Source organism: Coregonus clupeaformis, chromosome 20, assembly GCF_020615455.1.
Source record: "Coregonus clupeaformis isolate EN_2021a chromosome 20, ASM2061545v1, whole genome shotgun sequence".
Classification (NCBI taxonomy): Eukaryota; Metazoa; Chordata; class Actinopteri; order Salmoniformes; family Salmonidae; genus Coregonus; species Coregonus clupeaformis.
This window is the reverse complement of record NC_059211.1, coordinates 23644822-23660190: the sequence shown is the minus strand read 5'-3', so window position 1 is coordinate 23660190 and position 15369 is coordinate 23644822. Positions and strand designations below refer to the sequence as shown.

At 41.5% G+C, this 15369-nt stretch overlaps 1 protein-coding gene across 1 annotated transcript; it reads left to right on the top strand.

Annotated features, from left to right (window-relative positions):
• Positions 1-1351: 1351 nt before the first annotated feature.
• Positions 1352-12609, top strand: LOC121532673 (sodium-dependent phosphate transport protein 2B-like). The gene is made up of 13 exons (XM_041838455.1): positions 1352-1382; positions 2290-2339; positions 2449-2583; positions 2826-2954; positions 4296-4439; positions 6344-6455; positions 6645-6840; positions 9005-9100; positions 9906-10026; positions 10766-10933; positions 11235-11351; positions 11523-11647; positions 11766-12609. Exons 2-13 carry the CDS (start codon positions 2294-2296, stop codon positions 12315-12317), a joined length of 1941 nt encoding a protein of 646 aa, XP_041694389.1. The 5' UTR covers positions 1352-1382; positions 2290-2293; the 3' UTR covers positions 12318-12609.
• The last annotated feature ends 2760 nt before the right edge of the window (positions 12610-15369 follow it).

The following is a 15369-nucleotide window of genomic DNA, read 5'->3' as shown; positions in this document are numbered from 1 at the left end:
AATGCTTTTTCGACACCTTGTAGAGTCCATGTTTGTTTGTTTATTGGCTGGTTGCTTGGTTTGTTATTGCTGTACAACATGTGGGAAAACTTAAAGTACTTTCAAACCTGATATGCTGTGTTATCTGTATCATAAAGATACAGTAGATTGATAGGAGTGTGTATGGGTGAGAGAGAGAGAGAGACTAAATTTAGTAGGCCTATATAGATCTTATAAATACCTTTACCCACAACCCATTATACTGTTGTTGTTGTTCTGTAGAATTTGGCTTAACCCACAAAGGCTACCAAAAGCCACCACCAGAGAGCATTACACACAAATGCAAACTTACCCGGCCAGGACAACCTAAAAACACACCACTTTGATACAGCTCAAAACGAAAGGGACTTTTTCGTAGCAGGTTCTGAGAATTTACGCAGCAGGTTAAGAGAGTTAACGTAGCAGGTCAGGATAATTAGGTTAAGGTTAGGAAAAGGGTTAGCGATATTGTCACGATCGTCAAAAGGAGTAGACCAATGCGCAGCGTGGAATGCGAACATACTTTATTTTATTCACCACACGAACAAAAACAACAAAACGATACATGAAGTCCTTGGTAACAAACACGGAACAAGATCCCACAATACACTGTGCCAAACAGGCTGCCTAAGTATGGTTCCCAATCAGAGACAACAAGCAACAGCTGATTCTCGTTGCCTCTGATTGAGAACCACCCCGGCCAACATAGATACACATGAACTAGATCCTAAACACAGAACACAAACACATAGAATCTACACACCCTGGCTCAACATATAAGAGTCCCAGAGCCAGGGCGTGACAGATATTCTAGATGGCCTAAACCTGTATAAAGTCTTAATTAATTTGGAAGGCATATTAGTGAAAACTGCTATAATTTTCGTTATTTGAATACCCTGTTCTCAATCAAAGTGTGATAAATATTCACAGACCGGCCTTTAGATGTTTGAAGATGTGGCTATACAGTAAATCCATGTTGAAATCATCAAGGTTATTTGGTTAGGCCTAGTTAATTTGCAGCTTTTCTTTCCGGCCTATTCCGACATTGTCTGCTACTATCATCCCGCAAAAAAAAAATAAGTTTATGACAGGCATTAGCCTACATTTTACCTAGTGTCAACAAAGTTGTAAAAACCCATGGCAGAGTAGTAATATTCCATCATACACTAATCATTTGATGTTGCCTGGCCTACATTCACTGTGGATGCTCAGGTAAGGTCACTCACTCACTGTCAGAGCGCCCCTTTTGCCACGGACTTTGAACAGTCAGGGTCCAGCGGGTTTTCCCTCCCCAGCGCTTTATAAGCAGTACGCGGTATCGAGGTAGCTCAGGTGAAGGACTCCTGCAAAAGCCTCCACTGCAGGTGCGTATTACCACCCTTCATACTGCAATACACTACACATTAGAAACAAGACTCATTTAGGTAATATCACAACAAAATAAAACCACAACAAACCAAACAAAGATATGTTAGGAATTGTTACCTATAGCTGTATGCGCTTATAACCTCGAAATTATTATTATTATTGTTGTTGTTGTTGGCACGCAGCTACACACAGTTTGGGGCCAATGACTGGTCGAGCTTGTTCTCAGGAGTGCTATTTTCTGCTGTTTTTACCTTGCATTTTTTTGGGGGTCAAATGTTGCAAAGATAATGAGGATATAACTATTATTGTTATTATTAGATTAATAGGCATTAATTGTATTAGTTTTAGCCTAGTAATAGGCATAGCATGCCTCTGTTGTACCCTATTGTTGTTTGAGATAACTCATTTTGATCCTTGGAAAATTAGCTTAGAGAGCTTTACTGATTCAACTTTTCGTATGGTTTTCTTGAGGATAGTAGGTCCCTAGCATACAGTCATATTTGTATTTCTCTGTGGACTTTTATCAATGTGGATGTGAAAAAGCAACATCACCATGAGTTATTCCCGTGGAATAAGTTTCCATAATTTAAAGCAGAAATTGTCATATTTTGTAACATCTTGTGACAGGCATAAGATTTCTTGGTTATGCGCAAAAATAAATAAGAAATCAGGAACTATCAAATAGAGGTGTCACAATATAAAAGGACTGTGTATTTGTTTCCTCTGAGAGAAAAAAAATACTTAAAAAGTGAACAGGTACTGGCTTTTCACATTTAAATGTCTTTCTTTCCAAATTGATTTATTAAAGTCTAAACTGTTTAGCCTTACTCCAATATACCTTGAAGTTTGCTACATGTTCTTCATGGTTTACCGCAAAGTAATGTAAGTTATTTTTTCCTGTAGGGCAATGCCTCTTCATCCAGAATTCAGAGATACTCCATCTCCCACTCTTGGTATGTACAGTAGGCTACGCTTTACTATCTATGAAATCCATACCTCACCACCAGGCAGCAGCACCACACACAGAGGCAACCTCCACTCACAATTGTCCTAATCCCACAGATGATGCTGGTAAGGCACCTAAAGACTCAGTCATCCTGCCGGCATACTCTACCATGGACCTGGTGGACAAGGACCCAGATGAGGATGACCCCTGGAACCTCCCTGAACTGCAGGACACTGGACTCAAGTGGTCAGGTGAGATAGAGAATGGTTGCGTCTGAAATTGTGTCCGAAATTGCACCTTATTCCCAACAAAGTGCACGACTTTTGACCTATGGGCGCTTGTCAAAAGTTGTGCACTATGTAGGGAATAGGGTGCCATTTCGGACACAGCCTAGCTCACCTTCTTCACCCTTCACTGTGATGAAAATCAAGGCTGTTGAAGTGAGAACCTGTGTGACTACACCAACAAAAATCCAGTCTCTCTTTGGAAACAGAGTTGGATGCCAAAGGGAAGGTTATGCGGGTTCTGACTTCCATCGTCAAGTTTATTCTGCTAGTTGGACTTCTCTACATGTTCGTCTGCTCTCTGGACGTCCTGAGCTCTGCTTTCCAGCTAGTTGGAGGTAACTTTAAACCCGCTCTCTCTCTCTGTCAGAGTTGACAAAATGAATGTTATGGTTTTATACTGAATCTTTGTTGATGCACATAATTCAACCCAATCATATAATATACAGTCACAATCAAATTAACGTCTATGGGATCGGTGTCCCGAATACGGGACGGTTGTGCTAACGTGCGCTAATGTGATTAGCATGACTGTTGTAAGTAACAGCAAACTTTCCAGGACATAGACATGTTTTATATGGGCAGAAAGCTTAAATTATTGTTAATCTAACTGCACTGGCCAATTTACAGTAGCTATTACAGTGACAAAATACCATGCTATTGTTGAGGAGAGTGCACAACAACAAAAAACGTATCAAGGCAACTGGTTTGATACGTTCACCTCTGAAGGTAAATAATGTACTTACATTCAGTAAACTTGCTCTGACTTGTCATCCTAAGGGTCCCAGAGATAAAATGTATCATAGTTTCGTTTGATAAAATCAATTTTATATTCAAATGTAGGAACTGGGTTCTACAGTTTGAACCCCTGCTGTCTCTGGCGCCACACCCACCACGCCCGGCCATCTAGATGTGTGAAAGTTAGTGTATAAGCTAATAATCCATCATGTATGACATTCCTGGGAGTGTGTAAACTGACATTTTGTATTACCATTTCATTTTTGTGTGTTCTCTTTAGTTATGTACTTGAAAATGTATCAATTGACCAATTCGGCACATTTGGACAGACTTGATACAAAAGAGTCCAGTATTGCAATGCTTCACTGGCTCAATCTGAAACTTTGCACACACACTGCTACCATCTAGTGGCCAAAATCTAAATTGTGCCTAAACTGCAATATTATATTGTGGCCTTACTCTTGCATTTCAAAAAAATAGAAAATGCATGTTTTTTTGTTTGTATTATCTTTTATCAGATCTAATGTGTTATATTCTCCTACATTAATTTCACATTTCCACAAATTTCAAACTGTTTCCTTTCAAATGGTATCAAGAATATGCACATCCTTGCTTCAGGTCCTGAGCTACAGGCAGTTAGATTTGGGTATGTCATTTTAGGCAAAAATTGAAACAAAGGGTCCGATCCTTAAGAGGTTAAAGTAATAAAAAGTTATGTTTATTGTCAACCAGGTCCTGATAAGGGACCTATTGTCCCTACTTATGTTTTAGCTCTGCTCATTTGATGATACTCTCATACTTTCATGTTGATGACATTACACAATATTTTCTATCCTCTCATTCTGTTTATGAATATCATAAAATAGACGGTTTATGGATATCAAAGCACTTATGGGACGTTTTCATGGTGAATTTGGCTGTGTGTCACTGTGTATCCGTAGGTAAGGCAGCCGGGGACATCTTCCAGGACAATGCGGTGCTGTCCAACCCTGTGGCTGGCCTGGTGATTGGAGTGCTGGTCACAGTGTTAGTCCAGAGCTCCAGCACATCCTCCTCTATTGTGGTCAGCATGGTGTCTTCTGGATGTGAGTATACACACACATACAAGTACACATGGGACACATACACACACAAACAGATAGCCTAGCAGTTAAGAGCATTGGGCCAGTAACCAAAAGTCTGCTGGTTTGAATCCCCGAGCCGACTAGGTGAAAAATCTACCTGTGCCCTTGAGCAAGGCACTTAACTCTAATTGCTCCTGTAAGTTGCTCTGGATAAAAGCGTCGGCTAAATGACTAAAATGTAAACAAACACATTTGCACACACTCATACATACACATCTATATACAGTACCAGTCAAAAGTTTGGACACACCTACTCATTCAAGGGTATTTCTTTATCTTTACAATTTTCTACATTGTAGAATAATAGTGAAGACATCAAAACTATGAAATAACACATATGGAATCATGTAGTAAACAAAAAAGTGTTAAACAAATCAAAATATATTTTATATTTGAGATTCTTCAAATAGCCACCCTTTGCCTTGATGACATCTTTGCACACTCTCGGCATTCTCTCAACCAGCTTCACCTGGAATGCTTTTCCAACAGTCTTGAAGGAGTTCCCACATATGCTGAGCACTTGTTGGCTGCTTTTCCTTCACTCTGCAGTCCGACTCATCCCAAACCATCTCAATTGGGTTGAGGTCCGGGGATTGTGGAGGCCAGGTCATCTGATGCAGCATTCCATCACTCTCCTTCTTGGTCAAATAGCCCTTACACAGCCTGGAGGTGTGTTGGGTCATTGTCCTGTTGAAAAACAAATGATAGTCCCACTAAGCCCAAACCAGATGGGATGGCGTATCGCTGCAGAATGCTGTGGTAGCCATGCTGGTTAAGTGGAATTCTAAATAAATCACAGACAGTGTCACCAACAAAGCACCCCCACACCATAACACCTCCTCCTCCATGCTTTATGTTGGGAAATACACATGCGAAGATAATCCGTTCACCAACACCGCGTCTCACAAAGACACGGCGGTTGGAACCAAAAATCTCCAATTTGGACTCCATACCAAAGGACAGATTTCCACCAGTCTAATGTCCATTGCTCGTGTTTCTTGGCCCAAGCAAGTCTCTTCTTCTTATTGGTGTCCTTTAGTAGTGGTTTCTTTGCAGCAATTCGACCATGAAGGCCTCATTCACACAGTCTCCTCTGAACAGTTGATTTTGAGATGTGTCTGTTACTTGAACTCTGTGAAGCATTTATTTGGGCTGCAATTTATGAGGCTGGTAAGTCTAATTAACTTATCCTCTGCAGCAGAGGTAACTCTGGGTCTTCCATTCCTGTGGCGGTCCTCATGAGAGCCAGTTTCATCATAGTGCTTGATGGTTTTTGCGACTGCACTTGAAGAAACTTCCAAAGTTCTTGAAATGTTCCATATTGACTGATCTTCATGTCTTAAAGTAATGATGGACTGTCGTTTCTCTTTGCGCTGTACTTGCCATAATATGGACTTGGTCTTTTACCAAATCTTCTGTATACCGCCCCTACCTTGTCATAACACAACTGATTGGCTCAAATGCATTAAGAAGGAAAGAAATTCCACAAATTAACTTTCAACAAGACACACCTGTTAATTGAAATGTATTCCAGGTGACTACCTCATGAAGCTGGTTGAGAAAATGCCAAGAGTATGCAAAGCTGTCATCAAGGCAAAGGGTGGCTACTTTGAAGAATCTCAAATATAAAATATATTTTGATTTGTTTAACACTTTTTTGGTTACTACATGATTCCATATGTGTTATTTCATAGTTTTGATGTCTTCACTAATATTGTACAATGTAGAAAATAGTGAAAATAAAGAAAAACCCTTGAATGAGTAGGTGTGTCCAAACTTTTGACTGGTAGCGTACATACCTACATGATCAAAGCCAAGTGATTATTGTCTCATATAAACCTAAAGTGATTGTATCTTCATTGTAGTGCTGGAGGTCCAGTCTGCAGTGCCCGTCATTATGGGAGCCAACATTGGAACCTCAGTCACCAACACCATCGTGGCCATGATGCAGGCAGGTGACAGAAATGAGTTCCGCAGGTACATCTGACTGGATAACTTTCTAAGCAGCCTCAATCGATAGAAGTTTACATCACCATTTTGGACTATAAAAAAGCATTCTAATTTGTTGCTTGGTAACAAGCAGATTTTTTTGGGAAGAAAAAAGAGAGATAATGATATCATGCTGGATAAATAGTGAGATGTAGATCCTGGTGTTATTTCTTCCAGGGCGTTTGCTGGTGCCACGGTTCATGACTTCTTTAACTGGCTGTCTGTGCTGATCCTGCTGCCGCTGGAGGCGGCCACTGGTGTCCTGTATAAACTCACCAAGATCGTCATCGACTCCTTTAACATCCAGGGGGGTGACAATGCCCCTGACTTGCTCAACGTCATCACTAACCCCCTCACCAGCACCATCATAGCGGTAGGAGCAGCGATTTCACCATCGTGAAACATCTTATTAATCACTATATAAAATGTTATTCTGGATGATGTCATATGGTGTGCATCATGTGATTTCAACCAACTATGAGCAAGCAAAGGTTAGTACTTCTGAAAAGATAATGCTCCTGCCCAGACGTTGCATGCATCAACCAATGGTTGCGTGCCATGTCATTGACTGTGTCATCGACTGACAGATTGCTATAGCATACAGTGAGGGAAAAAAGTATTTGATCCCCTGCTGATTTTGTATGTTTGCCCACTGACAAAGAACTTATCAGTCTATAATTTTAATGGCAGGTTTATTTGAACAGTGAGAGACAGAATAACAACAAAAAAATCCAGAAAAACGCATGTCAAAAATTTTATGAATTGATTTGCATTTTAATGAGGGAAATAAGTATTTGACCCCTCTGCAAAACATGACTTAGTACTTGGTGGCAAAACCCTTGTTGGCAATCACAGAGGTCAGACGTTTCTTGTAGTTGGCCACCAGGTTTGCACACATCTCAGGAGGGATTTTGTCCCACTCCTCTTTGCAGATCTTCTCCAAGTCATTAAGGTTTCAAGGATGACGTTTGGCAACTCGAACCTTCAGCTCCCTCCACAGATATTCTATGGGATTAAGGTCTGGAGACTGGCTAGGCCACTCCAGGACCTTAATGTACTTCTTCTTGAGCAACTCCTTTGTTGCCTTGGCCGTGTGTTTTGGGTCATTGTCATGCTGGAATACCCAGCCACGACCCATTTTCAATGCCCTGGCTGAGGGAAGGAGGATCTCACCCAAGATGACGGTACATGGCCCCGTCCATCGTCCCTTTGATCCGGTGAAGTTGTCCTGTCCCCTTAGCAGAAAAACACCCCCAAAGCATAATGTTTCCACCTCCATGTTTGACGGTGGGGATGGTGTTCTTGGGGTCATAGGCAGCATTCCTCCTCCTCCAAACATGGCGAGTTGAGTTGATGCCAAAGAGCTCGACTTTGGTCTCATCTGACCACAACACTTTCACCCAGTTCTCCTCTGAATCATTCAGATGTTCATTGGCAAACTTCAGACGGGCCTGTATATGTGCTTTCTTGAGCAGGGGGACCTTGCGGGCGCTGCAGGATTTCAGTCCTTCACGGCGTAGTGTGTTACCAATTGTTTTCTTGGTGACTATGGTCCCAGCTGCCTTAAGATCATTGACAAGATCCTCCCGTGTAGTTCTGGGCTGATTCCTCACCGTTCTCATTATCATTGCAATTCCACGAGGTGAGATCTTGCATGGAGCCCCAGGCCGAGGGAGATTGACAGTTATTTTGTGTTTCTTCCATTTGCGAATAATCGCACCAACTGTTGTCACCTTCTCACCAAGCTGCTTGGCGATGGTCTTGTAGCCCATTGTAGGTCTACAATCTTGTCCCTGACATCCTTGGAGAGCTCTTTGATCTGATTGATTGATTGATTGATTGCTTCTGTGGACAGGTGTCTTTTATACAGGTAACAAACTGAGATTAGGAGCACTCCCTTTAAGAGTGTGCTCCTAATCTCAGCTCGTTACCTGCATAAAAGACACCTGGGAGCCAGAAATCTTTCTGATTGAGAGGGGGTCAAATACTTATTTCCCTCATTAAAATGCAAATCAATTTATAACATTTTTGACATGCGTTTTTCTGGATTTATTTGTTGTTATTCTGTCTCTCACTGTTCAAATAAACCTACCATTAAAATTATAGACTGATCATTTCTTTGCCAGTGGGCAAACGTACAAAATCAGCAGGGGATCAAATACTTGTTTCCCTCACTGTAGGTGGTCCTGTGTGTCTCAATCTGTAGAGCATGGAGCTTACAACAGCAAATATTGGGGGTTCGATTCCCGCTGGGGCCACCCATACGTAAAATATATGCATGATTGTAAGTCGTTTTGGATAAAAGTGTCTTCTAAATGGCGTATATTATTATCGCATGAGCGTCACTAATGCACCTAATAAAGCATTAACTACAATATGAGAAGTGAAACGTATTAGAATGTATTTAACAAGATACATATACAACCCTGAAACATATTTGAAATATCAGCTTAATTTTACATTTGAGTTGATAGAGAACTTTAGTAGGCTATAATAAAATTATATACAACTGAACAGAAACCTTTCTTTTCCTCTAGCTGGATAAAACTGTCATCAGTGACATTGCCACGGGTGACCCAGCGGCCAGAAACAAGAGTCTGATCAAAATCTGGTGCAAAACAGAGAAATTCACGGTAAGACCCTGTCATAATAACCCTGTCACACCAGGAATTATTCATCAGATAGTCAAACAATGAGTTATTTTTGACCAAGTTTGTGATGATTGAGGATTAAGAGTTTTCCGACAGTAAAAAACAAGATAACGCTGTAGTATAGCTGGGAGTGCTATCTCTTAAGCCCTCTGTCGCAGGGTTAATGTCTGACAGCTTTTAGCTTGGCCAGAGTTATTCTACTTATAAGGACCAGTGCTTTATTGCAACTACACCATGAGTCAAAAACGCGATTTTCCTGTGTTTACATATATATATATTTTTTCACACTATGAGTTTGGAATAATCCTGTGAAATTGTGAAAATTATTATAATGCCCTTTTAGTGTAAGAGCTGTTTGAAAAGACCGCCTGAAATGTCAGCCTGTTGTTTTGGTGGGATAAAGTTTTTGCCTGCCTGGTGACATCACCAGGTGGTAAATCAGTTAATAGACCTCTCTGCTAATAACAGCTAGTTTTCAGTTTTCCACTCCCCACTCAGACCACTCCCAGACAGTCCTAGCAAAACTCTAGCTTGAAAAATTGCTCTTTGCTATTTTTGTTTCTTTTTGACCATTATAATTGAAAACAATCACAGAAAGGTACTTAACTGTTACCCAGAAATGATTTGATATTGAGATAAAAACGGCTGTATTGCACCTTTAATAAAATGCCCTGTCTTTACTAGTCAAAGTGGATAAGGTTATTGTTTCCATAGGGTTTGATTACAATGATTATGAACTGTGCATTTTATCTGTATTGGCTAAAAAACTATTATTATTCTTTTTTAGACTCTTTTAAATATAACAGTTCCCTCAGCTGCCAACTGCACGACCGGCATCCCCTGTTGGGTGGAAGGCAACAGGACATGGACCCAGATAAATGTGACTGAGACGATCAATCTAGAGAGATGTAAGTACAGCACAATCACTGTGCCCATGATCCCACAAAGGCCTATACAGAGCAATTTGGATTACCTGATATGCTCAGCCAAACGTCTGTGAACCCCCCCCAGACAAGGACAATGACTTCCATTCAGCCAGACAAGGACAATGACTTCCATTCAGTCTATTAAGTGACTCATCACATACCCTCCCTTCACCTCTTCTACCTGCTCCAAAACCCTCCCCTCACCTCCTCTCCCTGCTCAAATACCCTCCCCTCACCCCCCTCTGCCTGCTCAAATACCCTCCCCACACCCCCTCAACCCACTCAAAAGGCCCATTCATTCTGGCCAGCTGAAGCACCTGAGTGGCCCAAGGCCGAACGACGGCCAGCACTCCCAAGTCTGACACAGCCAATCAAAATGAATACCTGTACGCTTGGATTTAAAAATCAGCCAATCAAAACAAGGGAAAGGGTCATCGCTCTCATTTTGGCTTGGATCAGATCCTGTTGTAATGTAACCCCTTACTTTGGGTCACCAGACATGTCAGGGATTAGTGTAGAAGATATGGGGGAAAAAACATGTTGACTATTGAAGTAACATTCTTCCTATCCTTTCCATCAAATCGGTGGAAGTCATGTCAGGACAGAAAAATTACCTTATCACTAATCTCACTAAACTAATGACCTTCTCTCTAATCTTTCAGTGTTATCCCACCTTTGTCCCAGGTATATCTTTAATAACATTTGGGATCTTCCCATGCAGGCAACCATATCTTTGCCTATGCTAACCTGCCTGACCTGGCTGTGGGCCTCATCCTGCTGGCCCTGTCCCTGCTCATCCTCTGTACCTGCCTCATCCTCATCGTCAAGCTGCTCAACTCCATGCTCAAGGGACAGGTGGCCGTGGTCATCAAGAAGGTGCTCAACACAGGTGAGAAGACATTGGCTATCTTCCCAATCTACTCAGAACACTAGTAGAACATGCGTCCTGTTTGATAACACAGGTAAAGCCACTCTGCAGCTTGAAGGTCACATCAGGTACTCTGGTCCTGTTACATGACAGTCCAAGCTCAGGTACAACTATCCTGTGATTCTCACGGTCAGTTTGATGTTGATGCCGAAGGTAATCCTACAATTCACTTTGATATTGAAGGTGTCATAATAGGGTCAGAGTGATCTTACGGTTATGGTCTCCAAGCTAATGCTTAACCTGCTCTGTCTTGTCTGTTCAGACTTCCCCTTCCCCTTCGGCTGGGTCACTGGTTACATCGCCATCCTGGTCGGAGCAGGAATGACCTTCATCGTTCAGAGCAGCTCTGTCTTCACCTCTGCAATCACGCCCCTTGTTGGTGAGTAGTTAGGCCTATTTGTTTAGCGTCTATCTATCCATTTACCTTTAGCTGTCTCCTATTGCATCCAAACCTACTGGTACACTCAAGTATTCTTTCAGTATCATGTAACCCGGCATGTATTATTTTTCTCTGCCCCATGTCTTATTCCTTCTCTCTAAATTCTAACAGGTATTGGTGTTATTAGCCTTGAGAGAGCCTATCCCCTGACATTGGGCTCTAATATCGGCACAACTACCACTGCTATTCTTGCTGCTATGGCTGCTCCCGGAGAAACACTGGCCAACTCATTGCAGGTTTGTTGTAGTAATCATTTATTTGTATGGCGGTGTCATATTGCTCTCTGTCCACTCTCTCTCTGTATACATCAGTATTTTTTAAGTTTCACTCACCCTGTTTGCATCTCCTCTCCAGATTGCACTGTGCCATTTCTTCTTCAACATAGCAGGGATCTTGCTGTGGTACCCTATCCCATTCACTCGGATCCCCATCCGCTTGGCCAGAGCCCTGGGGAACCGCACAGCCAAGTATCGCTGGTTCGCAGTGATCTACCTCCTGCTCTGCTTCTTCCTCATGCCCCTGACCATCCTGGGGCTCTCTCTGGCCAGCTGGCAGGCCCTGGTGGGGGTGGCCGTGCCCATCGTTGTACTGGCCATCTTCATCATCATCGTCAACCTGATGCAGGTGCGTTGTCCTCGGTACCTGCCCAGCGGGCTACGGAACTGGGACTTCCTGCCCCGCCCCCTGCACTCCATGGCCCCCTGGGATCAAGTGGTGATGTCTGGCATGGCCTTCTGTGGCACCCGCTGCTGCTGCTGCTTTAAGTGCTGCCAGAAGACTGAGGATGAAGACAAGGGTGGTAAGGAGAGGAAGAAGAGTCAAGAGATGTATGATAACCCAGCCCTAACCAGAGACAATGAGCCACAAGAGACCCCCAAGGAAACTGTGAAAGCTACACAGCTCTGACACAGTTATGAATTCACTGTAACATATCTGTAAGACATATATAACCTATTTGTAACATATTTGTAATCCCCCATGTTTGCTCAGGCTTTATGGAGTTAACCAGTCTCTGTTTCGGTGATACTGTGTCACGAAGTGGTGTAGGCCCGAACAGGGCAACTGTACTTCTTGTAGGAGAACATCACCAAAAAGTGTTGAGTATCCACTGTATATATTTATTGGGGCGAAATACATATATTGCTAAAACCACTCCATGGAATCATACAACAGACTCAAATAAAATAAAATAAAATAGTATTTGTCACATGCGCCGAATACAACAGGTGTAGACCTTACCGTGAAATGCTTACTTAGGGGCCCTTAAAACTAACAACACAGTTTTAAGACAAACAGGAGTTAAGAAAATATTTAGTAAATAAACTCAAGTTAAAAAAAATATTAACACAATAAAATAACAATAACAAGGCTATATACAGGGGGTACCGGTACTGAGTCAATGTGCGGGGGTACAGGTTAGTCAAGGTAATTGAGGTAATATGTAGAGGTAAAGTGACTATGCATAGATAATAAACAGCGAGTAGCAGCAGCGTAAAAAAAAGGGGGGTCAATGCAAATAGTCCGGGTAGCCATTGGATTAACTGTTCAGCAGTCTTATGGCTTGGGGGTAGAAGCTGTTAAGGAGACTTTTGGACCTACAGTTGAAGTCGGAAGTTTACATACACTTAGGTTTGAGTCATTAAAACTTGTTTTTCAACCACTCCACACATTTCTTGTTAACAATCTATAGTTTTGGCAAGTCGGTTAGGACATGTACTTTGTGCATGACACAAGTAATTTTTCCAACAATTGTTTACAGACAGATTATTTCACGTATAATTCACTGTATCACAATTCCAGTGGGTCAGAAGTTTACATACACTAAGTTGACTGTGCCTTTAAACAGCTTGGAAAATTCCAGAAAATGATTATGGCTTTAGAAGCTTCTGATAGGCTAATTGACATCATTTGAGTCAATTGGAGGTGTACCTTTGGATGTATTTCAAGGCCTACCTTCAAACTCAGTGCCTCTTTGCTTGACATCATGGGAAAATCAAAAGAAATCAACCAAGACCTCAGAAGAAAAATTGTAGACCTCCACAAGTCTGGTTCATCCTTGGGAGCAATTTCCAAACGCCTGAAGGTACCACATTCATCTGTACAAACAATAGTATGCAAGTATAAACACCATGGGACCACGCAGCCATAATACCGCTCAGGAAGGAGACGCGTTCTGTCTCCTAGAGATGAACGTACTTTGGTGCGAAAATTGCAAATCAATCCCAGAACAACAGCAAAGGACCTTGTGAAGATGCTGGAGAAAACAGGTACAAAGGTATCTATATCCACAGTAGAACTAGTCCGATATCGACATAACCTGAAAGGCCGCTCAGCAAGGAAGAAGCCACTGCTCTAAAACTGCCATAAAAACGCCAGACTACGGTTTGCAACTGCACATGGGGACAAAGATCGTACTTTTTTGAGAAATGTCCACTGGTCTGATGAAACAGAAATAGAACTGTTTTGCCATAATGACCATCGTTATGTTTGGAGGAAAAAGGGGGGTGCTTGCAAGCCGAAGAACACCATCCCAACCGTGAAGCACGGGGGTGGCAGCATCATGCTGTGGGGGTGCCTTGCTGCAGGAGGGACTGGTGCACTTCACAAAATAGATGCCATCATGAGGAAGGAAAATTATGTGGATATATTGAAGCAACATCTCAAGACATCAGTCAGGAAGTTCAAGCTTAGTCGCAAATGGATCTTCCAAATGGACAATGACCCCAAGCATACTTCCAAAGTTGTGGCAAAATGGCTTAAGGACAATAAAGTCAAGGTATTGGAGTGGCCATCACAAAGCCCTGACCTCAATCCTATAGAAAATGTGTGGGCAGAACTGAAAAAGTGTGTGAGAGCAAGGAGGCCTACAAACCTGACTCAGTTACACCAGCTCTGTCAGGAGGAATGGGCCAAAATTCACCCAACTTATTGTGGGAAGCTTGTGGAAGGCTACCCGAAACGTTTGACCCAAGTTAAACAATTTAAAGGCAATGCTACCAAATACTAATTGAGTGTATGTAAACTTCTGACCCACTGGGAATGTGATGAAAGAAATAAAAGCTGAAAGAAATAATTCTCTCTACTATTATTCTGACATTTTACATTCTTTAAATAAAGTGGTGATCCTAACTGACCTAAAACAGGGAATTTTTACTAGGATTAAATGTCAGGAATTGTGAAAAACTGAGTTTAAATGTATTTGGCTAAGGTGTATGTAAACTTCCGACTTCAACTGTAGACATCCCTGTTATATATTTTTGATAATGTGTATTAAATGTATCAGTTCAACTTTCATGATAAATAGAATGGGATAAACATGTACTGTTTATTGAATCACTGAAATATTTTCTGTTATTACTATTTTTAAATGTTTTATCTTTTGATATGTGTAAATAATACAAATTGTTAGTTGTAAACTGAATGTCGTGTCATATTTCCGATTAGTGTAATATTCCTATTTGATATTTTATATATTGTATATTGTTTCATTACTGAGTCCACAATACTGTAATTTTACATTCTGTAGGACTGAATACATGTTGGTATCTGTTTTATATGGAGTTTCACAGTATTGTCTCTCATCAATAAATATTGGAAACCAATGCATCAGTTTGTCATGCTTATAGGAAAAAAACGGAAATGTTATTTTTAGTATTATGATATATTTTGTGTTGTGGAATATATATTTTATATTTCAACATATATGGTCATGTGATTGATAATTCATACTGTAAATGTAATCTAATGTCACGACTTCCACCGAGGCTGCCTCCCCTCCTTGTTCGGGCAGATTTCGGCGTTCGGCGTCACCGGCTTACTAGCTACTGCCGATCAATTTATCATCACTCCATTTGTCTTGTCTTCAATCACACACACCTGGTCCTTATTCCCTCATTAGTCATGGTATAAGTGTTCCCTCTGCTTCCTTGTCTGTGTGGGTGATTGTTTATTGTGGAGG

Coding starts and splice junctions, on each gene's coding strand:
- LOC121532673 (XM_041838455.1), top strand. CDS start 2,294: ATGCCTCTTCATCCAGAATTCAGAGATACTCCATCTCCCACTCTTG. Junction 9,101..9,905: donor GCAAAACAGAGAAATTCACG/GTAAGACCCTGT, acceptor ATTCTTTTTTAG/ACTCTTTTAAATATAACAGT. Junction 10,934..11,234: donor CAAGAAGGTGCTCAACACAG/GTGAGAAGACAT, acceptor TTGTCTGTTCAG/ACTTCCCCTTCCCCTTCGGC.